General features: G+C 45.4%; 2 protein-coding genes across 3 annotated transcripts in view; one reads left to right on the top strand and one right to left on the bottom strand.

Moving 5' to 3' along the window:
• scarb2c (scavenger receptor class B, member 2c) overlaps nucleotides 1–5,592 on the top strand; it is a 43,287-nt gene extending 37,695 nt beyond the window's left edge. The window contains exons 11-13 of the mRNA XM_055864741.1: nucleotides 1,325–1,477; nucleotides 2,569–4,912; nucleotides 5,129–5,592. Of these exons, the coding sequence (XP_055720716.1) occupies nucleotides 1,325–1,477; nucleotides 2,569–2,607 (192 nt within the window). The 3' untranslated portion in view covers nucleotides 2,608–4,912; nucleotides 5,129–5,592. The remainder of the gene's footprint in view (nucleotides 1–1,324; nucleotides 1,478–2,568; nucleotides 4,913–5,128) is intronic.
• On the bottom strand, nucleotides 5,363–22,032 carry LOC129812835 (liver-expressed antimicrobial peptide 2). 2 transcript variants are annotated; one of them, XM_055864753.1, is made up of 4 exons: nucleotides 21,923–22,032; nucleotides 11,218–11,883; nucleotides 6,162–6,301; nucleotides 5,363–6,004 (listed from the first exon to the last, which is right to left on the bottom strand). In XM_055864753.1, the coding sequence occupies exons 2-4, from the start codon at nucleotides 11,236–11,238 to the stop codon at nucleotides 5,968–5,970; spliced, it is 198 nt and encodes a 65-aa protein (XP_055720728.1). In that variant the 5' UTR covers nucleotides 11,239–11,883; nucleotides 21,923–22,032; the 3' UTR covers nucleotides 5,363–5,967. The 2 variants fall into 2 exon arrangements, with proteins under 2 accessions (XP_055720728.1, XP_055720736.1); XM_055864761.1 differs by lacking the exons at nucleotides 11,218–11,883; nucleotides 21,923–22,032 and adding an exon at nucleotides 6,719–6,912.
• Nucleotides 22,033–22,036: the final 4 nt, after the last annotated feature.

Raw genomic sequence — 22,036 nt, 5'->3', positions numbered from 1 at the left:
CTTTTGCGGAATGCACGGGGGATATGGTAACTAGTGTAAACAGGAGGAGAGGCCTCATTTAACACAGTAAATTCATCAGGCTTGAGCCATGTTTCAGTCAGGCCAATCACATCAAGATTATGATCAGTGATTAGTTCATTGACTATAACTGCCTTTGAAGTGAGGGATCTAACATTAAGGGGCCCTTTTTTTGAGATGTGAGATCACAATCTCTTTCAATAATGACAGGAATGGAGGAGGTCTTTATTCCAGTGAGATTGCGAAGGCGAACAGTGCCATGTTTAGTTTTGCCCAACCTAGATTGAGGCACAGACACAGTCTCAATGGGGATAGCTGAGCTGACTACACTGACTGTGCTAGTGGCAGAATTCACTGGCTGTCTCATTGTGGCGCTAGAGGAATTTGAGCCCTGTCTATGTTGATAAGATGAGAGCACCACTCCAGCTAGGACGGAGTCTGTCACTCCTCAGCAGGCCAGGCTTGGTCTTGTTTGTGAGTGAGTCCCAGAAAGAGGGACAATTATCTGCAAGTGCTATATTGAGGGAGGGGCAGAAAAGCGACCAGCGATTGAGTTGTGAGACTGCTGTAGAGCTCATCACTCTCCTTAACTGGGGGGGGGAGGCAGAGACATTTACTCGATGTCGATACATCTTTCTAGCTGATTTACACACTGAAACTATGTTGCGCTTGGTGACCTCTGACTGTTTCATCCGAACAGCGTTGGTGCCGACGTGGATAACAATATCCCTATACTCTGTACACTCGCCAGTTTTATCTTTAGCCAGCACCCTCTTCAGATTAGCCTTAACGTCAGGTAGCTCTGCCCCCTGGTAAACAGTGTATGATAGATTTTTAAAAATGATCATCAGGCTAACACTGCGGGTAATAGAGTTGCCAATGACTAGGGTTTTCAATTTGTCAGAGCTAATAGTGGGAGACCCCGTAACGGGTGGAGGAAAGACCAGAGAAGGCTCGGCCTCCGACTCCGACTCGTTGCTTAATGAGGAGAACCGGTTGAAAGTTTCTGTCGGCTGAATGAACGTTACCGGTTGAGCATGCCGACAGCATTTGGTTCCAGAAGCCTTGAGAAAATTGTTATCTTGCACTTGATCATGTTGTTGTTAGCAAATCGCCTGACCAGTTATAACTCAACTCTGCCTCAATATAAGAGAACAGAGTTGAGCGTTCCTCAGCTATTTACCTCTTACCTCTTACGTGTTACATTTTAGCCTGCAGATATAATGCATTATGATCCAGTTATAATGCATGGTATGACTTGACATAAGCATGTATGACCCCCTTATGTCTTCTCTTCTCCCCACAGAGTGTTGTGATCGATGAGGTATCGGCCAAACAGCTGCAGGTGATCGTGGCGGAGGGCAACGTAGTGGTCAACATACCCTTTATGTTGATTGGCTTAGGCATCCTCCTGGGCGTTGTCTTTATGGTGGTCCAGTGTCGTCAACGGATCCCAGAGGTGAGAGGTCATAGCAGTAGGTCATTGGTCATTCATGTGTCGTAGGGCTCAGGTCCAAAGTAGTGCACTATTTTTTATTTATTTAACTAGGCAAGTCAGTTAAGAACAAATTCTTATTTATAATGACGGCCTACCGGGGAACAGTGTGTTAACTGCCCTGTTCAGGGGCAGAATGACAGATTTCACCTTGTCAGCTCGGGGATTTGATCTAGAAAACTTTCAGTTAGTAGTCCAACGCTCTAACCACTAGACTACATGCCACCCCTATATAGGGCAGGGTCTTCCAAACTCGGTCCTGGGCACCCCCCCGGGTGCATGTTTTGGTTTTGCCCTAGCACTACACAGCTGATTCCAGTAACCAACTCCTTATCAAGGTTCATTATTTGAATCAGCTGTGTAGTGCTATGGCAAAAACCAGAACGTGCACCCAGGAGGGGGGTCCCAGGACAGAGTTTGGGAAACCTAACGTAGCCTGTGACTTCATGAAGATGTCATCTGTTCCATTTGGAAGTTGCTATGTAAGTCATAAACAACTCCACCCTGTAGCTACATGTTAGTGTAATAATACCAGGAAACTGGGGGAAGAGAAGGTTCCCGACACATTATCAGGGGCTGTTCCCATAAAAACTGCATTCAGCCAATCAGAATCGAGTATTCAATAATGTTTTGGTATAAAAAAAAAAAAAGTAACCGTGGCAGCATCCTGAAAAGTCACACACAGCTTTCTATGATGGATACATGTTCCCCACTCAGGATGTTATCAAAACAATATGTGCTTAAAGAGAGTCCTGACTAGGTATAGTTGGCTGTTGGTCTGTTTTCTTATGTAACGATGTAGAGGGGCGAAATCAACCATCAAGAACACATGTAGGTCTCGTCAGGCAAACTTCTAAGTCAGAGTTGAGTCCCTAGACCCTTGTGTAAAACTCAGCCCTTCATACTCAAGTTCTTTTTTCTCAAGCCAAGTCCTTTTATGCTTTATGCTTGAGTTCTGGGATACACAACATGTAAAGGCTCGTTATCTGAAAACAACAGATCTGAAATCAGATCGGACTAAATATTGATATTTTTTCTTAAAATGTTCTCCTCAGAGCTCTTCTGCCGAACGCCAGCCCCTTCTGAAGTCCTAGTCCCACAAGAAGTAGAATTCGCTCCACAGGAAGTGGTATCCTGGGAGGACAGGATTAGGATTGCCATCCATGTTTTGTTAACAATATCAAGGGTTCTGACTGTGTACTATCTCCACTTTACCAGATTTAATCAGCTTCTACCCTGTAACCATAACCTCACTATTGACTCTACTGTAAGGCTAGATCAGGAACCGGATTGAGAATATTTAAAAATCTTTAAAAATGAATAGTTAAAATACTTTGTAAAGTCTGACATTTTAATCCGTTATTATTTTTGTTTTTATCCATAATTGTTTTTTGTTTTTTTAAAACATGAGTTACAAGGAGGCTGACTGTACTTTTTTATTTCATATTTTTTGTTGCTTTTAAATGTTGTGTTTTAGGGTCACACAGAGAGATTGAACACTGATAGTAGGGATTGAGAGAGGATAGAAGCTCGGGCAGATTGCCAAGATCATGTCAGATATTGAGAGGCTGTTGAAAAGAATTGCAATATTATTATCATCTATCGCTATCATCATTAGTATTCGGGAATGTTGTAAAACTTCAATTAATAGCCTGGGTGTTTATTTGCTGAAATCACTTAACACAGCTGATGTATATTAGAGACAGGCTTATATTTCCTTAATGCACACAGCTTTTGTTAATTTCCATAGTTAATTGTTTAATTCCAGCATTCACTTCCAGCATTCTAATCATTTACATACGGTCAAGTTTATTTTCTGTTAGTATGCCTCTATTTAGAAAAAAAAAAAAAGTTTCCTTGACAGAATAATGATTCTCTTCTTTGACTGTGCATTTTTGTAAGTTCTTATTTTCACCACTAACTAGAGGGCGATCTGACGGGGGTCTGTACTCCCGAAGTTGTTGACTGTTTTTGTGCTTGCCAGTTAGTTAGCAGTTCTCAGCTGTTAGCAGCCAATGGCTAGAGGTTTCTTAATGGTGATTAAAAATGGATGATTGCTATAATTTGAGTCATTACTGAATTGTTTAATGTAACAAGTCAAAACTCGTAAATAATTAATTTAGAGCCCAGGCGTTTATTTGAAATGGCCGTTTATTTGCTGAAATATGTGCCGTCGCCTGACTATTAAAAGGGACAGGTGGCTATTTGAGACATTTTAACTGACGTTTTACAGTGTATCAAAACATCCCCCATTTGGACTGCTGATGTTAGCGCAGGGAAGTTATTCTTATATTACACACCCCAGTGACATTGTTACTTTTATATATGTTTTTATACTGCTTGTCAGCCTTTGAGGAATGATCTGTCTGGTCGGCCTATGAGGAATGATCTGTCTGGTCGGCCTATGAGGAATGATCTGTCTGGTCGGCCTATGAGGAATGATCTGTCTGGTCGGCCTATGAGGAATGCTCTGTCTGGTCGGCCTATGAGGAATGATCTGTCTGGTTTGTGTGAAATAATAGGGGCTACAGAGTAGGGGTCAGTTCCATTTAAATTCAGGTGGTTAACTGAAATTTAAAAAAAATCCTGGATTGACTAAATTTAAATGGAATTGAACCAAACACCGGATGAGGTCATACTACTTTAATTTAAAAAGTTTTTCACCACTTCTGATTATAACTACGTACCTACATACATATAGGGGAAGTTATCAACATTTTATCAAACAGATCAGTGTATTTAGTCAGCAGGCATTGGAATCCACTGTTAAATATATCATTGCTAATTGATTCCTTGTCAAAACAGTACTAAGTAAGAGAAAATACTGGATATTTGCACGACAACAATTTTCTGCTGCTGGGCTTGTGATCACTGAGAGAAGTGGCAAATCATATGCTGCGTGATTTTCCTGCTTCCAGAATCTGCATTTTAAAACGTTGTTTCCAATTTCTTTATTTTTGTGATGAACCAGTTTCACAACAACAGACAGGCGTGTGTATTCTTGTCTATTTTAGAGTTATTTTTTATTTTTTTTACCTTTATTTTACCAGGTAAGTTGACTGAGAACACGTTCTCATTTGCAGCAACGACCTGGGGAATAGTTACAGGGGAGAGGTGGGGGATGAATGAGCCAATTGTAAACTGTGATAAGTGATAAGTGTATCAGTAACATTTCAACTAGCTATCTACTAACCCTAAACGTAACCCTTACCCTAAACGTAACCCTTACCCTAAACGTAACCCGTACCCTAAACGTAACCCTTACCCTAAACGTAACCCGTACCCTAAACGTAACCCTTACCCTAAACGTAACCCGTACCCTAACCCGTACCCTAAACGTAACCCTTACCCTAAACTCTTATTCTATACCTTAACACTAACGTTAACCTTAGCAAGCAGGTCTCACCTCACTTGCTCATATTGTATATAGACTTATTTTCACTGTATTATTGACTGTATGTTTGTTTTACTCCATGTGTAACTATGTGTTGTTGTATGTGTCGAACTGCTTTGCTTTATCTTGGCCAGGTCGCAATTGTAAATGAGAACGTGTTCTCAATTTGCCTACCTGGTTAAATAAAGGTGAAATTAAAAAAATATATATATTAAAAGCAGGTGCTGATCAACAGATGGTATATCAACAGGTAGTTTGTTGATAGTACGACCATCTGTAGAGCATCCAAGTAATGTTCACAACTCTGATATGCTCCGATCACTGATATGCATAGTTGCAGACTACTTTTTTCTTAATCGTTTTTCTGTCTGGCATCTGAACTAGAATGAATTATAATTGTTATTGGATATGTGTATTATTATTTTACTCTATGAGAGAGAGAACCTGCATGGCTTTTGTTGTTGTTGTTGTAAGAAACAATAAAATACTTTCACTACCATGTCACAAAAAAATACAATAATATATTTTAACATTATTTACATTGTGTGCGTGTGTGTGTACAATCTTGACAATATATACAAATAAATAATTTACAAATAAATAACGGCTCAATGGCATCGTCACAGTTTTAAACGTATCTTCCACAGACATTTGTTTTTTCTTGTCAATAAACTGCTTCATGTTGGTTGAGTGCATTGTCTGTATTTTGTTTTTGAAACATTTTGTTGATTGGATAAATGAAGTATCTCCAATGGGAAAGCTATTATCTGATTGTACATACTGAGACCGGGTTCACATAACTTTACAACATTTACAGCTTACTGTTAGACTGTACCTGGCACATTTTGTATCAGTTCGGAAGGGGTTATTGAGCTGTTCAAATTAGTTGGTTAGCTGTTTTTACCAAATATTTGGTGAGCCAAATGAAGTCCTGTGACATCACTTGGTACAGTTAGGCACTCCATTGACAGGCTCCATTGACAGGCTCCATTGATTGTTGCTTTTCCATTGATTGTTGTTCTGGCTGTGTCCAGAGTTCTAGAAGAGCTCACATTTCAGTTCAAGATGTAAAAACCTGGAATGAACACATCTTTTTCCTGCGAGAAATGGGACAAAAATATCCAAAGATTAAAAAAAAAAAAAATGTGTTACAAATAGAAAGAAATTGTTTTGAATAGGAGCATAGCACTGGAAATTAGTATAAGCTAGTGTTATGGTTTTGGATTTATAGCTCTCCCTTTTCAAATCCAGTACCTGCAGTATTTGGTCCCACACTCGTCGTGCTCTCTGCAGCTTGCGCCAACAGGCTTCAGAGTATTCCATCGCCAAAGGAGAGAGCGCTTGGCTCGGGTGATCAGGCCCGTCCAATCCTCAGGCACAGGAGCGGTCTGCACCTAAGGAAGGTGGAGGAAGGCGTAACGTCATTCTCCTTTATAAACAAATGCAGTGTGCAGGATTTTCTTTTAAGTCTCATTGAAACACGGCTCGTTGACTGAAACAGCATGACGGAAGTTCTTCTGTAGATAGTCTGTTACAACACAGACAGATCCTGAAGCTACAACCTGCAGCAATGCTAGCAAATTTCCCAATATAATTTTAGATATTGATCCAAAAAGGCAAAATCCCCCCCAACATTTCAGGGAGAGTGAATGAGGACTAAATAAACTTGATGTTAATGCCAAACTGATTTAGCATCAGATCAGATATAGGCTAACCTCTCCACCCCCCCCCCACCCCCCTCCCCCAGGCTCCATTGTATATTGCATAGAGTGAACTGGCTGGTGGACAAGATCAAAGACCTAGCATCCTACCTGTATTGGGCAGAGCAGAGCCAGGAACATGAAGAGGGCAATGTACTGTGCTGTCCTCATGTTGAAGAGAGCAGAGACTAGACTCCTGAATTCCGTGTAAATGAGACTAGAGGAGCCTCGACCGGCCACTTATATTAGAGGTGCTAATCTATATGATAAGGATTGCCAAGGGCAACGATCATCATGGTGGAAGGGGGGGGGGGGGGGGGCGTGTTCTAAGAACACATTACCCGGGGTCAAAATGAGGGCAACTCCACGTCTGCAGGGTAGGTCGCTGACACCTTTTTACCATGCTATGGCTCCTATCCTCTCAGAGCTGGGTGGGTCAGACTTGGGTTCAAATAGTATTTGAAGTTCTTGTTTTTCATCGAATTTGTTGCTTTATTGAGTCTGCCTGGAGTTCCAGATGGATGGTGTTTGTACTTTTGGGACTAAACTATTCCATTGCACCAGACAAACTCCGTCAATAGTAGCTAAATTATTTGTAACAAATCAATTACTCTTTGAAACCAGAACTGGTGTGGACCGAGAAGCACTCTCACGTATGCAGAGTTCAGGAGCACATTGGTCTCACGTATGCAGGGTTCAGGAGCACAGTGGTCTCACGTATGCAGAGTTCAGGAGCACATTGGCCTCACGTATGCAGGATTCAGGAGCACAGTGGTCTCACGTATGCAGAGTTCAGGAGCACATTGGTCTCACGTATGCAGAGTTCAGGAACACATTGATCTCACGTATGCAGAGTTCAGGAGCACATTGGTCTCACGTATGCAGGATTCAGGAGCACATTGGTCTCACGTATGCAGGATTCAGGAGCACATTGGTCTCACGTATGCAGAGTTCAGGAACACATTGATCTCACGTATGCAGAGTTCAGGAGCACATTGGTCTCACGTATGCAGGATTCAGGAGCACATTGGTCTCACGTATGCAAAGTTCAGGAGCACATTGGTCTCACGTATGCAGAGTTCAGGAGCACTTTGATCTCACGTATGCAGGGTTCAGGAGCACAGTGGTCTCACGTATGCAGAGTTCAGGAGCACATTGGTCTCACGTATGCAGGATTCAGGAGCACAGTGGTCTCACATATGCAGGGTTCAGGGTGTGTTAGTGGCCAAACCTGGGCCAATTGTGCGCCGCCTTATTGGACTCCCAATCACGTCCGGATTTGATACAGCCTGGAGTTGAAGAATTTAGAGGTTTCATTGTAACACAGAGAAAGGAAAAGTCCCTGAATCAACAAGCCCGTAAACACCTTCTGTTGCAGTATAATAGATAAGGGGTCAAGACAGGGGTCATGGTCTGGTGCAACAGCTCTAGTCCTCTCTCATCATCCCCATCCTGCTATTCACATACAGTACAGTAAACAACCATTTGCAGTCATCTAGCCTGGTCTTAAGCCTGATTGTGCTCTTTCCAACTCCTTCGCTGTCATTTGTCAAGCCAAACATGGCAGCCTGGTTAGTAGTTACCCTTGCCAGCCACAGAAGGTGAGCAAAGACTTAGAGCTTGGGGTCTGACTAACAATATGAACTAGTGAATGGAGCCTTCTCCAAGCTGCGGGAAAGCTACCCCCCCCCCCCCCCCCCCCCCCCCCCCCCCAACCTCATCTTTCGTTAATCACACCGTTTGTGACTTACAGTGCATTCGGAAAGTATTCAGTTCCCTAGACCTTTTTCACATTTTGTTATATTACAGCCTTATTCTAAAATTGATTAAATTGTCCCCCCCCCCAATCAATCTACACAATACCCCATAATGACAATGCAAAAACAGGTATTTAGACATTTTGCAAATTTATTAAAAAGATCACATTTACATAAGTATTCAGACCCTTTACTCAGTACTTTGTTGAAGCACCTTTGGCAGCGATTACAGTATCGAGTCTTCTTGGGTATGATGCTACAAGCTTGGCACTGCTGTATTTGGATAGTTTCTTCGTCAGAATGATGGGGAGCGTCGCTGCACAGCTATTATCAGGTCTATCTAGAGATGTTAAATCAGGTTCAAGTCTGGGCTCTGGCTGGGCCACTCGAGGACATTCAGAGACTTGTCCTAAAGCAACTCCTGTGTTGTCTTGGCTGTGTGCTTATAGTTGTTGATCTGTTGGAAGGTGAACCTTCGCCCCAGTCTGAGTTCCTGAGCGCTCTGGAGCAGGTTGTCATCAATCTCTCTGTACTTTGCTCTGTTCATCTTTGCCTCGATCCTGACTAGTCTCCCAGTCCCTTCCGCTGAAAAACCTCTCCACAGCATGATGCTGCCACCACCAAGCTTCCCTGTAGGGATGGTGCCAGGTTTCCTCTAGAAGTGACACTTGGCATTCAGGCCAAAGAGTTCAATCTTGGTTTCATCAGACCAGAGAATCTTGTTGCTCATGGTCTGAGAGTCTTTAGGTGACTTTTGGTAAACTCTAAATGGCCTGTCAAAAAATAAAATAAATGGTACCCTTCGCCAGATCTGTGCCTCGACACAATCCTGTCTCGGAGCTCCGCGGGCAAATTCCTTCGACCTCATGACTTGGTTTTTGCTCTGACATGCACTGTCAACTGTGGGACCTTATATAGACAGGTGTGTGCCTTTCCAAATCATGTCCATTCAATTGAATTTACATTTTACATTACATTTTAGTCATTTAGCAGACGCTCTTATCCAGAGCGACTTACAGTAGAGTGCATACATTTTTATTACATTTTACATACTGAGACAAGGATATCCCTACCGGCCAAACCCTCCCTAACCCGGACGACGCTATGCCAATTGTGCGTCGCCCCACGAACCTCCCGGTTGCGGCTGGCTGCGACAGAGCCTGGGCGCGAACCCAGAGACTCTGGTGGCGCAGCTAGCACTGCGATGCAGTGCCCTAGACCACTGCGCCACCCGGGAGGGTACCACAGGTGGACTCCAATCAAGTTGAAGAAATATCTCTAGGATGGTCAATGGAAACAGGATGCACCTGAGCTCAATTTCGAGTCTCATAGCAAATGGTCTGAATACTTATGTAAATAAGGTATTTCTGTTTTTTTATTCATTTTCAGACATTTCTAAAAATCTGTTTTCACTTTGTCGTTATGGGGTATTGTGTATAAATTGCTGAGGATAAAAAAAATTTTTTTTTTTAGAATAAGGCTGTGATGTAATAAAGTGTGTGACAGTCAAGGTGTCTGAAATACACTGTACAGTATGTGTGTTTGGAGTTCCATCGTTGTCGGGGGAGATAGGACAGTGGCTCTGTTCCAAATGACAACCTATTCCCCATGTGTTCCAAATGACAACCTATTCCCTATGTAGTGCACTACTTTCACTAGGGCCCACAGGGCTCTGGTCAAAAGTAGTGCACTATATAGGGAATAGGGTGCCATTTAGGATACTGTGAGTGGTTGTTGACAGAGATAGCAGGGTGGTGAGTGACCTGTAATAACAACAGCTCCAGACTTCTATAGGCCATGTTCCAAAAACCACATGAGGATGCATAAGTAGTCTACACGCCAATTAAAACAAAGGGTTTGGTCTTGACCTAGTGATTGTCCTTTTCATATTTTAGGTGTAAATGCTCTCTTTAGTCAAAATGTGCATGGAATTTGATGTCAATTGAGTACATTTAAAGAAATTATAATATTTTAACCAGGAAAGTCAGTTAAGAACAAATTCTTATTTACAATGACAGCCTACTGGGGAACAGTGGGTTAAACTGCCTTGTTCAGGGGCAGAACGACAGATTTTTACCTTGTCAGCTCTGGGATTCAATCCAGCAACCTTTTGGTTACTGGCCCAACGATCTAACCACTAGGCTTCCTGCCACCCCTACATACTTTGGTTGATTTGGTTATTGTCAGGATACAAATCAATCAATTTAAGAAATTGTGCAAAAATCTAAATCCGGAAAGAAAAGTCTGCAGCAGATATGTGGTGACACCAGGAGTTTCACACCTGCCCTGTTTTGATATACAGTAGGTATCACTGGCTACTGTCGTGTGTAACATGTACCTCTTTTTTTAGTCAGAAGACTGTCATGTGTTGTACAGTCCACTAGATGGCGATGACCTTGATACTGTCGTCTCACTGACCAGACGTGTTGCTCCGCACAGCAGCGGTGTGAAGAACGTATGTTATACTATTGGCCAGGACAGATCAGAGGCTCCTGTTAGCCGTGTTACGGGATGGGGTCCACATTGATTAACCCTTTGTGCTGATACTCTCACTAACCACTAGGCTAATATGACATTTATAAGAGTTCCCAGTTACAACCTTAAATTGCACCCATAGTTTGATCGTTAACAGTTCATTTTAAGACCTCCTTATTACAGTGTAATAATTTAGTGGAAACTTGCCCGTTGGTGACGAGCATGGTAACAAGCACATGTCGTCCAATTTAGTGTTTAGTTTCTTCTCAGCTGCATCCGATTTTGTAAGAACTGTCACAAGGTTGTAATCTCTTGTGGACAGATTTGCTGGGTGTCCGAGATTAAAGTTTGGAGGCTCAAAAGGGTCTAATTACTTACCCGTGAATGCCCACTCTTCATAATCTCCACTCAATGTTGTTGCTAGCACTTGTGCCCAAAAAGTCTTCCATCTGGGTTAACTTGGTTGAGTTTACAAAAACAGATCAGATATAGGTTAATAACCTCACCGACAGGGGTCTACCATACAGATGTCATCCTAGATTTATAATATATATTTTTAAACATAGGATTAATGTGTACGTTACCCATTAGGACAACCTGAACCTCCTTGCCATCCAAGTAAGAGGCTAAACCCACTAGTACATCACAGAGTACATGTAATGTCTATCAGCATAAGTATGTAGCGGGTTTCTTATGTACCACAGGAGAACCAAGAAATGAAGAGCGACACCACGGCTGCCTTTTAGGCTTTTATGTTGATCTGCAATAGTATGGTGAAAAGACAGGACAGGAACACATCAGTCTCCAATGCACCATCTGACAAGTTGTTCTTTCTCTCTCAGTGTTTTCTCGGACTCACACAAATCACATTCATATATAAAGCCATAATGTATACTATAAAATAATAACCAGTCCTTAATACAAAGAATGTATAATCTTAATTCTTAGACAATAGAACCATACCTGCAATAGTATTGTGAAAAGAAAGGACAGGAACACATCAGTCTCCAATGCACCATCTGACAAGTTGTTCTACACAGGAGCCTGAAGAAAGGCAAAACACATTTCCTGTCTCACATCCCCAATACATTGCTAGGTGCTTTCAGTCTTGACAGTACCAAAATACAACAACTCATGTACAAAAACACTGCAACATAAACAAGTTACACTGTGACATCGCCTATATTCCATTCAGACCGTAGAGGACCAAACTACATCTCCCATAATGCAACACCAGCACCAGTCGGAAGCTTAGCTAACTGTTTGCATCACAGAAAGGCATGCTAGCTAGCAACAGCAGCACTTTTAGCACTCTGTAAACTATATTAATAACAACAATTAAACTCTGAAAGTTACAGCATGACAATGATCCCCAACACACCGCCCGGGCAACGAAGGAGTGGCTTCGTAAGAAGCATTTCAAGGTCCTGGAGTGGCCTAGCCAGTCTCCAGATCTCAACCCCATAGAAAATCTTTGGAGGGAGTTGAAAGTCCGTGTTGCCCAGCAACAGCCTCAAAACATCACTGCTCTAGAGGAGATCTGCATGGAATAATGGGCCAAAATACCAGCAACAGTGTGAAAACCTTGTGAAGACTTACAGAAAACGTTTGACATCTGTCATTGCCAACAAAGGGTATATAACAAAGTATTGAGATAAACTTTTGTTATTGACCAAATACTTATTTTCCACCATAATTTGCCAATAAATTCATTAAAAATCCTACAATGTGATTTTCTGGATTTTTTTCCCTAATTTTGTCTGTCATAGTTGAAGTGTACCTATGATGAAAATTACAGGCCTCTCTCATCTTTTTAAGTGGGAGAACTTGCACAATTGGTGGCTGACTAAATACTTTTTTGCCCCACTGTACATGTTTCAATAGTCTCACACCCCCTTATAACAATATCTACAGCATTAACCTTGGGATGCTTTATTTATTTCACGTTATGGACTTCTACAAAGGACTAATCTGCAACACATACCTTTCTCTCAGACTGAGGAGAACGGGAGCTACGGGTAGTACCAGGGTGTTAGTAGGTGACACAAGCACCCGGATGAAATACAATACATTTAATGAAACAAAACCCGAAGATGTTAACATCATTCAGCTACTGTAGCTGCCTACCTAACATCAACAGGCAGCACCAGTAGCGCAACAATTAAAAATAGACACCAAAAGTAAAGTTCCTGGCGATCATAGCGATCTGACTCCCCCCCTCTGTCTGAACTTGGACTATTCCTGTTCGCGGGCTTTGGCCACTGACCCTCAACCTGGTTGTTCTGTTCTGCGTTGTGTACTATTCTAATCATTTGAAGTTTGATGGAATAACCATTTTAACTCTACTACAAGTACAATGTACTCACTTGGTGTTACACCAGTTAGAATGAAGTGTATCTTCAGGGCTACTTGTATTTAATTGTGTATTTAATGTGTATTTATATAGTACTGTAACGACCCGGTATTGTGTTCTGTGTTTGTGGGTGTGTTATGGTTCTCATGGCTACTAGCAGGGGTTGAATATGTCAGGACAGATGGAAAGGTTGGGGGGGTATGATGGGTAATACCGCGGGATTTGGAAATGCATAAATAGGGATTACTGTCTCATTGTTCTCTCTCTTTTGTTCGTGCCTTGATCTGTTCCTATGAGAGTGACTCTTGACCCGACAGGGTAACATTGTGTACGTTCGGCATTTAGCGGCGTGGGTTGTGGCCGGAACAATAGCCCAGTTTATGAATAAACCTGTGTTCTGACCTGCACACCTAGAGTCCGTCTCTTTTCCCATTATGACCCAGCCGGGTCATTACATTGGTGTCAGAAGTGCTTTCGAACTACGGGATCGTGACTAGGCGAGTTAGCTGTTCAGTATAGGCCGGGTTGGCTTTAGCGTGACTCGCATCTACGGTCATGTCGCTTGGGGCGAGGCGGAAAATTAAGGAAGAGTCGGACAAAGTGTCCGTTGTGGGCTCGGGGGTACCCGGTCGGGAGGGTCAGGCGGCGACTGCCGTAGGGAAGCTGGAGAGCCACATGGCGGGAGTTAAATTGTCAGTCAGCAAGATGGCAGAACTGGCGGGTTTTCCTTCGCATCGCTCGAGAGCTGACGTCACGGCGACGGGGATATCGACGTCACCGGGTGCGGAAATGGCTGGGCCTGCTAAGGTAAACAGAGATGGCGGCGACCTATTGCCATTAGCCACGGTAGCGGCTAAACTACCAAAGTTCAATGGACAAGGTAAATGGGAAGTTTTTTTCACTCAATTCGAGTTGTTGGCTAGAGCCGGGAGGTGGTCTGACGAGACGAAAGCGTTACAGCTTGCCCTGAGCCTGGCGGAGGAGGCGTCGGAATGCCTGCTAACGCTAGCCCCGGGCGATAGGGGCGACTACGGTGCGCTAGTGGAGGCATTGGGGGGCCGTTTCGGCAGCGACGCGCAGCCCAACATGCTGCGTATTGAACTGTGTAACAAAAAGAGACTTCAGGGGGAATCATTAAAGGCGTTGGCAAGTGGTATTCTGAGCCTGACCAGGCGGGCTTATGCAACTATGCCGATTGGGGTGCAAGACGAGCTGGCACGGGACAGTTTTATTAGAGCGCTCTCTTCCACCGAACTGGGTAAGCATGTTCAGATGGCGGACCCACCATCTCTGCAGGCTGCAGTGGAGATAGCCAGGAAGAGGGAGCTGATCTGGGGTGAGGGAGTGAGAGTGGAAGTCACCAGTCAACCAGAGGTGAGAGCAGCGGTGGCTGGGGTGCCAGGGGTCACAAAGCCAGAGTGGGTTGACGAGTTGGGCGGGCTGGTCAAGACTGCTTCGCTTGTCATGGAGAGGGGCTCCAGGCAACGTCGCAGTGTCAGCTCAACTCCTATTGTCTGCTGGGGTTGTGGCCAACCTGGCCACATTCAGCGGGAGTGTGGCAGATTCCCCCGTCACCAGGGAAACGACAACGGGTTCTCGCGCAGGGGGCAGCGCGGGCCCACCCCCCCGCCCCCGAACCCACTGTAAGCAAAGGAGGTACCCAGCAGCGCAGACAAGAGGGTGGGGTCCTGCTCCCCCAGGGTGTAGCTGCCGCCGTGTTTCCTAGTCCGGTAGTTGTGGTGGGACGTACCACCGTTGGGGACTTCTGCAATGTCGTCGTCAAGGTAGAGGGGGTGGAATGTTTGGCCCTGGTCGACACGGGCTCTACAGTAACCCTGGTGAGACCAGACATACTACCTGTTGGGGTGCGGGTGGAGCCGACCCATGTCCAGCTACGGACTGTCACGGGGGAGCTAGCCCCCATGTTAGGGAAGTGTCAGCTATCTGTGACTGTGGGGGGGAGAACTGTGGGGTGTCCGGTGTGGGTAGCAGCGGTGCAGGACCCCTGTATACTGGGAATGGACTTTTTGAAAAACTGTGGGGCTCAGTTGGACTTAGCGTCAGGTACTTTGAGGCTGTCGGGGGGGCCCACAGTGGGAATGTCGCCTTCGGGAGGGCCAGCAGGGGGCAGGGCTGTTCCTCCGTCTTCCTCCAAGCTTGCAGAAACTCCACCGGTCATCCCGGCTGCTCCCTTGGTCGTTGTGCCATCCCAGCAGCTGTCTCCGGCGGCGACGGCCTTCACTCCCCATCATGGTGCAAGCACAGGCAGCCCAGTAGCCCAAAACACACTGGCCCCTTCAACCCATCAGCCCGACGGGGGGAAGGAGGAAGCTATCGACGCCGTCGAGGCTGTGTGGCTGAAGAACTGTCAGGGTCTGGATGAGGGACAACAGAGACAGTTAAAGCAGCTGCTGTTGGACTTTAAAGATAGCTTCGCTTGGGGGGAAGATGAGGTAGGACAAACGCACCTAGTTCAGCACGAAATAGACACTGGGGACGCCCGACCCATTAAAATTCGGCCCCGTCGTATTCCCCTTGCCAGGAGGGAAGCAGCAGACACAGCTATTGTTGACATGTTGCGGGCTGATTTCATTGAGCCATCAGATAGCCCATGGTCCGCGCCGGTCGTCATGGTGCCTAAGAAAGGGGGTAAACTTAGGTTTTGTGTTGACTACAGGGGCCTAAATTCTGTCACCACTAAAGACTCTTATCCCCTACCGAGGATTGATGAGTCGCTAGACCACGTGAGAGGGTCCTCGTGGTTCTCCTCCCTTGATCTGCGCAGTGGCTACTGGCAGGTGCCCCTCTCGCCAGGGGCACGTGAAAAAACGGCCTTCTCCACAGATAGGGGCCATTGGCAGTTCAAGGTGCTGTGCTTCGGGCTCTGTAATGCTCCTGCCACCTTTGAGAGGCTCATGGACAGAGTGCTGGCGGGGGTTCCGAGAGACGAGTGTGTTGTGTACCTAGACGACATATTGGTGCACGGCACATCGTTTGAGGGGGCACTGGGGGCAATTAGGCGAGTGTTGGAGAGAATCTCGGGGGCGGGGCTAAAATTACATCCGGGAAAGTGCCATTTCATGCAAAGGGAGGTGGCGTTCCTGGGGCATCAGCTGGGTGGTGAGGGCATCAGCACGATGCCAGACAAAGTAGAGGCTGTGAGGGGGTGGCCAGTTCCAGGGGGAAAAAAAGAGGTTAAGAGCTTCCTGGGACTGGCATCCTACTATCGTAGGTTTGTGAAGGGGTTTGCGGGGGTAGCGGCTCCTTTGAACCAGCTACTCAAGGAGGACACTGTTTTTCAGTGGACCGAAGAGCACCAGCGGGCGTTTGAGGCCCTCAAACGGGCCCTGATGGAGGCCCCTGTCCTGGCCTCACCAGACCCGAACCGTCCGTTCATCCTGGACACCGACGCAAGCAATGAGGGGTTGGGGGCTGTGCTGGCTCAGCGGGGTCCTGATGGGGAACACGTAGTAGCTTATTACAGCAGGACTTTTGATAAGGCTGAAAAACGCTACTGCGTGACAAGGAGAGAGCTTTTGGCTGTCGTGGCAGCAGTACGCCATTTCAAGTACTACCTGGGGGGCCTGCCGTTTGTGGTCCGGACGGATCACTCCGCCCTGCAGTGGCTTCTCTCCTTCAAGGAGCCAGAGGGTCAGATTGCCCGCTGGCTGGAGGAGCTACAACCCTACGACTTCCAGGTGGAGCACAGAGCCGGCCTTCGCCACAGCAATGCAGACGCCTTGTCCCGCCGCCCGTGTGCTGAGGATGGCTGTGGGTACTGCGCCAAACGGGTGGAGCGAGAGAGAGAACTGTGCAGGGAGGAGGGAGTCACCGCCACGGTGAGTCAGCTGAGTGTGTCAGAGTGCCGGGAGCTTGAGGCTGTGGACGTTGGGGAGTGGAGGCGTCGCCAGGAGGAGGACGCGGAGCTGCGTCCTGTGCTGCGGTGGGTGGAAGAGAGAAGACGACCGCCGTGGGGGGAAGTAGCCCCTCTATCACCAGTCACCAAAGGACTGTGGGCTAAATTCACAGTCCTTAGAGTGGCTGAGGGAGTGCTCCAGAGGGGGTGGAAAAAGCCAGCGACTGGAGAAATTACGTGGCAGGTAGTGGTGCCCAAAAGGCTGCAGGGGAGCGTGTTACAGCAGCTTCATGGGGGAGTAGGCGCAGGGCATTTTGGGGTCTCCAAAACGTTAAAGCGCATGCGTAAAGGCTTCTATTGGGCAAGGCACAGGAGGGATGTTGAGGACTTTTGTAGGCAGTGCGACGAGTGTGCTGCTAAAAAAGGACCTCCAGGTCAGTCACACGCCCTCCTACAACAATTCCCAGTAGGGGAGCCCATGGAGAGACTGGGGGTAGACATAGTAGGGCCGTTTCCAACCACAGACAGCGGTAACAGGTGGATTCTAACCGCCATGGACTACTTCACCAAGTGGCCGGAGGCTTACGCTCTCCCAGACCAGGAGGCGGGGACAATAGCTGATGCGTTGGTGGGGGGAATAATCAGTCGGTTTGGGGTGCCACAGTCTATTCACAGCGACCAGGGAAGAAACTTCGAGTCACGGGTGTTCTCAGAGTTGTGTAGACGGTTAGGCGCGGAGAAGACGCGCACTACTCCGCTTCACCCGCAGAGCGATGGGCTGGTGGAAAGATTTAACAGAACATTAGCACAGCAGCTGGCCATCGTTACCTCAAAACACCAGAGAGATTGGGACACCCACTTACCGTTTATTCTTATGGCGTGTAGGTCGGCTGTTCAAGAATCGACTGCGTGCTCCCCAGCACTACTAATGTTAGGTCGTGAGTTGCGCACCCCAGCCGAACTGACGTTTGGCCACCCTCCTGATAATGACGACGGGGTTTTGCCTGGCCCGAACTATGTGTGTCGTCTGCAGAACCGGTTAGAAGCGGCTCACACCTTCGCAAGAGAGCAACTCGAAAACGCAGGGGTGCGCCAAAAGCGCCACTACGACTCGCGCGCTAGGGGGAGGCACTTTGGAGCGGGAGAATGTGTGTGGCTTCACAACCCCACGCACAAGAAGGGGCGGTGCCCAAAGCTGGACAGTGCATGGGTGGGGCCGTGTCTGGTGATAGAGAGAGTGGGGGAGGTGACGTACCGGGTGGAGGTTCCCCCACGGAGCAGGAAGGTGGTGGTCCACCGGGATCGATTGGCACCCTACAGAGGGAGGAAAACGGTAGGGAATGGGAGTGAGGGCTCTGATGTGAGCCCACGGGAACAGTCTAACGAGGAGACTCTAGCACAACCTGAGCCTGGGGAGGGGGCTGCTTCTTCGGAGGGCGCTGGAAATGACATTGGGGCAGAGGAGCGTTCTGGGGGGCCACCGCTGAGAGTCACGGGGAGGCCCAAGAGACTGATGCGACCTCCGGGTCGTTTTAAGGATTTTGTTGTGTAACCCTAGGGGCTAGGGTTTAGAAAGGGGGGGGCTATGTAACGACCCGGTATTGTGTTCTGTGTTTGTGGGTGTGTTATGGTTCTCATGGCTACTAGCAGGGGTTGAATATGTCAGGACAGATGGAAAGGTTGGGGGGGTATGATGGGTAATACCGCGGGATTTGGAAATGCATAAATAGGGATTACTGTCTCATTGTTCTCTCTCTTTTGTTCGTGCCTTGATCTGTTCCTATGAGAGTGACTCTTGACCCGACAGGGTAACATTGTGTACGTTCGGCATTTAGCGGCGTGGGTTGTGGCCGGAACAATAGCCCAGTTTATGAATAAACCTGTGTTCTGACCTGCACACCTAGAGTCCGTCTCTTTTCCCATTATGACCCAGCCGGGTCATTACAGTACATTACCCATCCTGACATCTTGGCCCTTTATTTATGGCTTCTGGAAGCGCCATCCAAGTGACAAAATACATCAGATTAGTACATCACAGAGTACATGTAATATCTGCATAAGTACAATGTAATTACTAGGTGTTACACAGGATTTAGCTAGTTAAAATTAAATGTATCTTGAGGTGTACTTACTTGTAATTATTGTGTACCTACAAAGTACGTTACCCATTCTGACAATCTAATCATCTGTTTTTAAAGGGGAAGTGGAAAGCCTAGTCTGTTGTACAACTGAATGCCTTGAAATGAAATGTGTCTTCCACATTTAACCCAACCCCTCTGAATCAGAGAGGTGGGGGGGGGGGGGGGGGGGCTGCCTTAATTGACATCCATGTCTTCAGTGCATGGGGAACAGTGGGTTAACTGCCTTGATCAGGGGCAGAACGACAGATTTTTTACCTTGTCAACTTTCGGTTACTGGCCCAACGCTCTAACCACTAGGCTACCTGCCGCCAAAAACAGAGCCATAAAGACAGTAATACACCACAGAGTACATATTTATAATATCTGCATAAGTACAAAGTTGTCACTACTTGTTACACAGGATTTATCTATTTAATATGAAGTGTAACTTTATAGTTTCCTGTGAGCAATTTCTATGCAACTACTTATTACTCATTATCAAGGGAAAATACCTACAAACAAAAGATGAGCTTCTACTCTAGTTAACTTTATTGCAACATGTAAAAAGACAAAATATATTAATAATTTGATTAAACAAAGACATAAAATAATCAATAACATAAAATAATAGTTACGTTTATTGAGTTGTTGAGTAAGGCTATATCTTTGTTTAAAATCAAATTATTAATATATTTTGTCTTTTTACATTGCAATAAAGTTGACTAGAGTAGAAGCTCATCTTTTGTTTATACCATCACTTTTATATGTTTCAAATTTTTAATTGATGGTTAAAGTAATTGACCCATTGTTAAATGCATCGTAAATGTATTTAACAATTTAAAGTATATTTTTTCATGTGAACAGTTTGTGAACACGTTCTTGCCATTGGGCATGGGCATCAAAATCCAGAGCTCTAGCTCTTTATTGCAAGGTCAGTGCTATCCGGAATCCTTGGGATGACCCTACCAGAAACCCTAACCTTAACCACAACCCTTACCTTAACCATTTTAAATTTCAACTTCAATGGGGTATGGACGTACGAATGATTCCGGATAGCACTGATCTTTATTGCAGAGCTGTGTCGCAGAGTTTCTAAACCCAGAGGTGCAACGTCGTGAGACTTCCGGGGAATGTTTGCGAAACAGACCAAACAGACCAGGCCGGGTTTTGGGGTTTGAAAAGTTATTGAGAGAAGTGAAAAATCGAAAGGCACAACCTAGATTGGAGCCAATGTCTTAAGTAGTTGAACATGTTATTTCTCCAACCTCGTGAAAGTGACAAGCTGACACATTTTAATTTTAGTCAAAAACAACCTTATATCAAAAGTAGTGCGTTTGTTTTGACGGCCTGCACATGAGCAATTCGGCGCTAGATGACAGTTAGACCCAATGACATGTTTCTACACATGAGCTTATCTAGCCAACGTCGCCATGACATCGCCTACAAGTGTCATCTGGGATTTCTATAGAGCTCACTAGCTTGTAGTCTGGTTCGTCCAGCCATCGATTTGCAAAACATTAATGGGGAAAGAATAAGGTTGTGGAATAAACGCAGAAAATAAGGTCTGGGGTTAACACAGGCTTAGGAGATCTTATAAGTTTTGTTCTATGAAATAATAGCACTCAGTTAACACAACCTTTATTTACATTTTACATTTGAGTCATTTAGCAGACGCTCTTATCCAGAGCGAGTGAGTTGATACATTCTCATTATGAAGTCTTTCTGTTTTTTATGTGATTTTATGACTCAAATTCTTCAAAATTCACAAAAGTTGATGAAAATTAACTCATAGAACAACCCAAAGTTTGTGAGTTTGAATCTCATCACTGACAATTTTAGCCAATTCGTTTTAAAAAACTTTATACTACTTTGTTTTAGCTACTTTGAGAATAGCTACTTAGCATGTTAGCTAAACCATGCCCTAACCCTAACATTAACCCTTTTAGCTAAACAATTTCCCTAACTTTAACCCTTTAACCTAACTCTTAAACTTAACCCTAACCCCTAGCCTAGCTAACATTAGCCACCTAAACACCTAGCTAGAATTCGTAACATATAGAATGTTTAGCAAATTTTTTACATATTGTAATGAAACAGGCAGGGAGCAGGTCTCGAACCCTCGACCTCCTAGCCCGAGGTCCGGCGCGCTATCGACTGTGCCGCAAAAGCATGCTCAAGCGGCAGAGTCGATTTCCGCGCTTATAAACCCAGGGTCGTTACACTACTCCCTCCTTTCAAAGAGCGCGTCCTCGCGCTAGCTTGCGATTTTACGTCTTACAGGAACGCGCTCACCGTCCAAGCACACGCACTGTCGTGGATGCGAGGTCCGATCATCCCACTTCTGACACCAGTGTAATGAAACAGGCAGGGAGCAGGTCTCGAACCCTCGACCTTCTAGCCCGAGGTCCGGCGCGCTATCGACTGTGCAGCAAAAGCATGCTCAAGCGGCAGAGTCGATTTCCGCGCTTATAAACCCAGGGTCGTTACACTTTTGTATGTTCTCTAATTCGTAACATATTATACGAAATGGGTGATGGACATCCACAAATTAATACATTCCATACAAAACGTAACATATACTAAATGGAGTGTCTTGGATTGACGTAGCCTACAGAATAATACGACCACGGCCTCAGTTTAGCAAATTCATGAAATATAATTAGGCTACCATTTGTATTATATATTACGTATTGCAGCCAAATTTGTAACATATTATATGAAATGGGTGATGGACATCCACAAAGTAATACATACCATAGTAAACGTAACATCATACTAAATGGAGTGTCTCGGATGTATGTACAGAATAATACGACATGCTCTGAGACCACAGCTTCAGTCTGTAACAGCAGTGACACACGTGTTGAG

Source organism: Salvelinus fontinalis, chromosome 2 (assembly GCF_029448725.1).
Source record: "Salvelinus fontinalis isolate EN_2023a chromosome 2, ASM2944872v1, whole genome shotgun sequence".
Taxonomy (NCBI): Eukaryota; Metazoa; Chordata; class Actinopteri; order Salmoniformes; family Salmonidae; genus Salvelinus; species Salvelinus fontinalis.
The sequence above is the reverse complement of the archived record's forward strand: the minus strand, read 5'-3'. Positions and strand labels throughout refer to the sequence as shown.

Bases quoted from the DNA above. Each gene is read 5' to 3' on its own strand.
- LOC129812835 (XM_055864761.1), bottom strand. From the start codon at position 6,778: ATGAGGACAGCACAGTACATTGCCCTCTTCATGTTCCTGGCTCTGCTC. The intron at 6,302-6,718 runs GTAGGATGCTAG...CACCTTCCTTAG, and splicing joins CTCTGCTCTGCCCAATACAG to GTGCAGACCGCTCCTGTGCC. The intron at 6,005-6,161 runs GTACTGGATTTG...CATTTCTCGCAG, and splicing joins TGTGGGACCAAATACTGCAG to GAAAAAGATGTGTTCATTCC.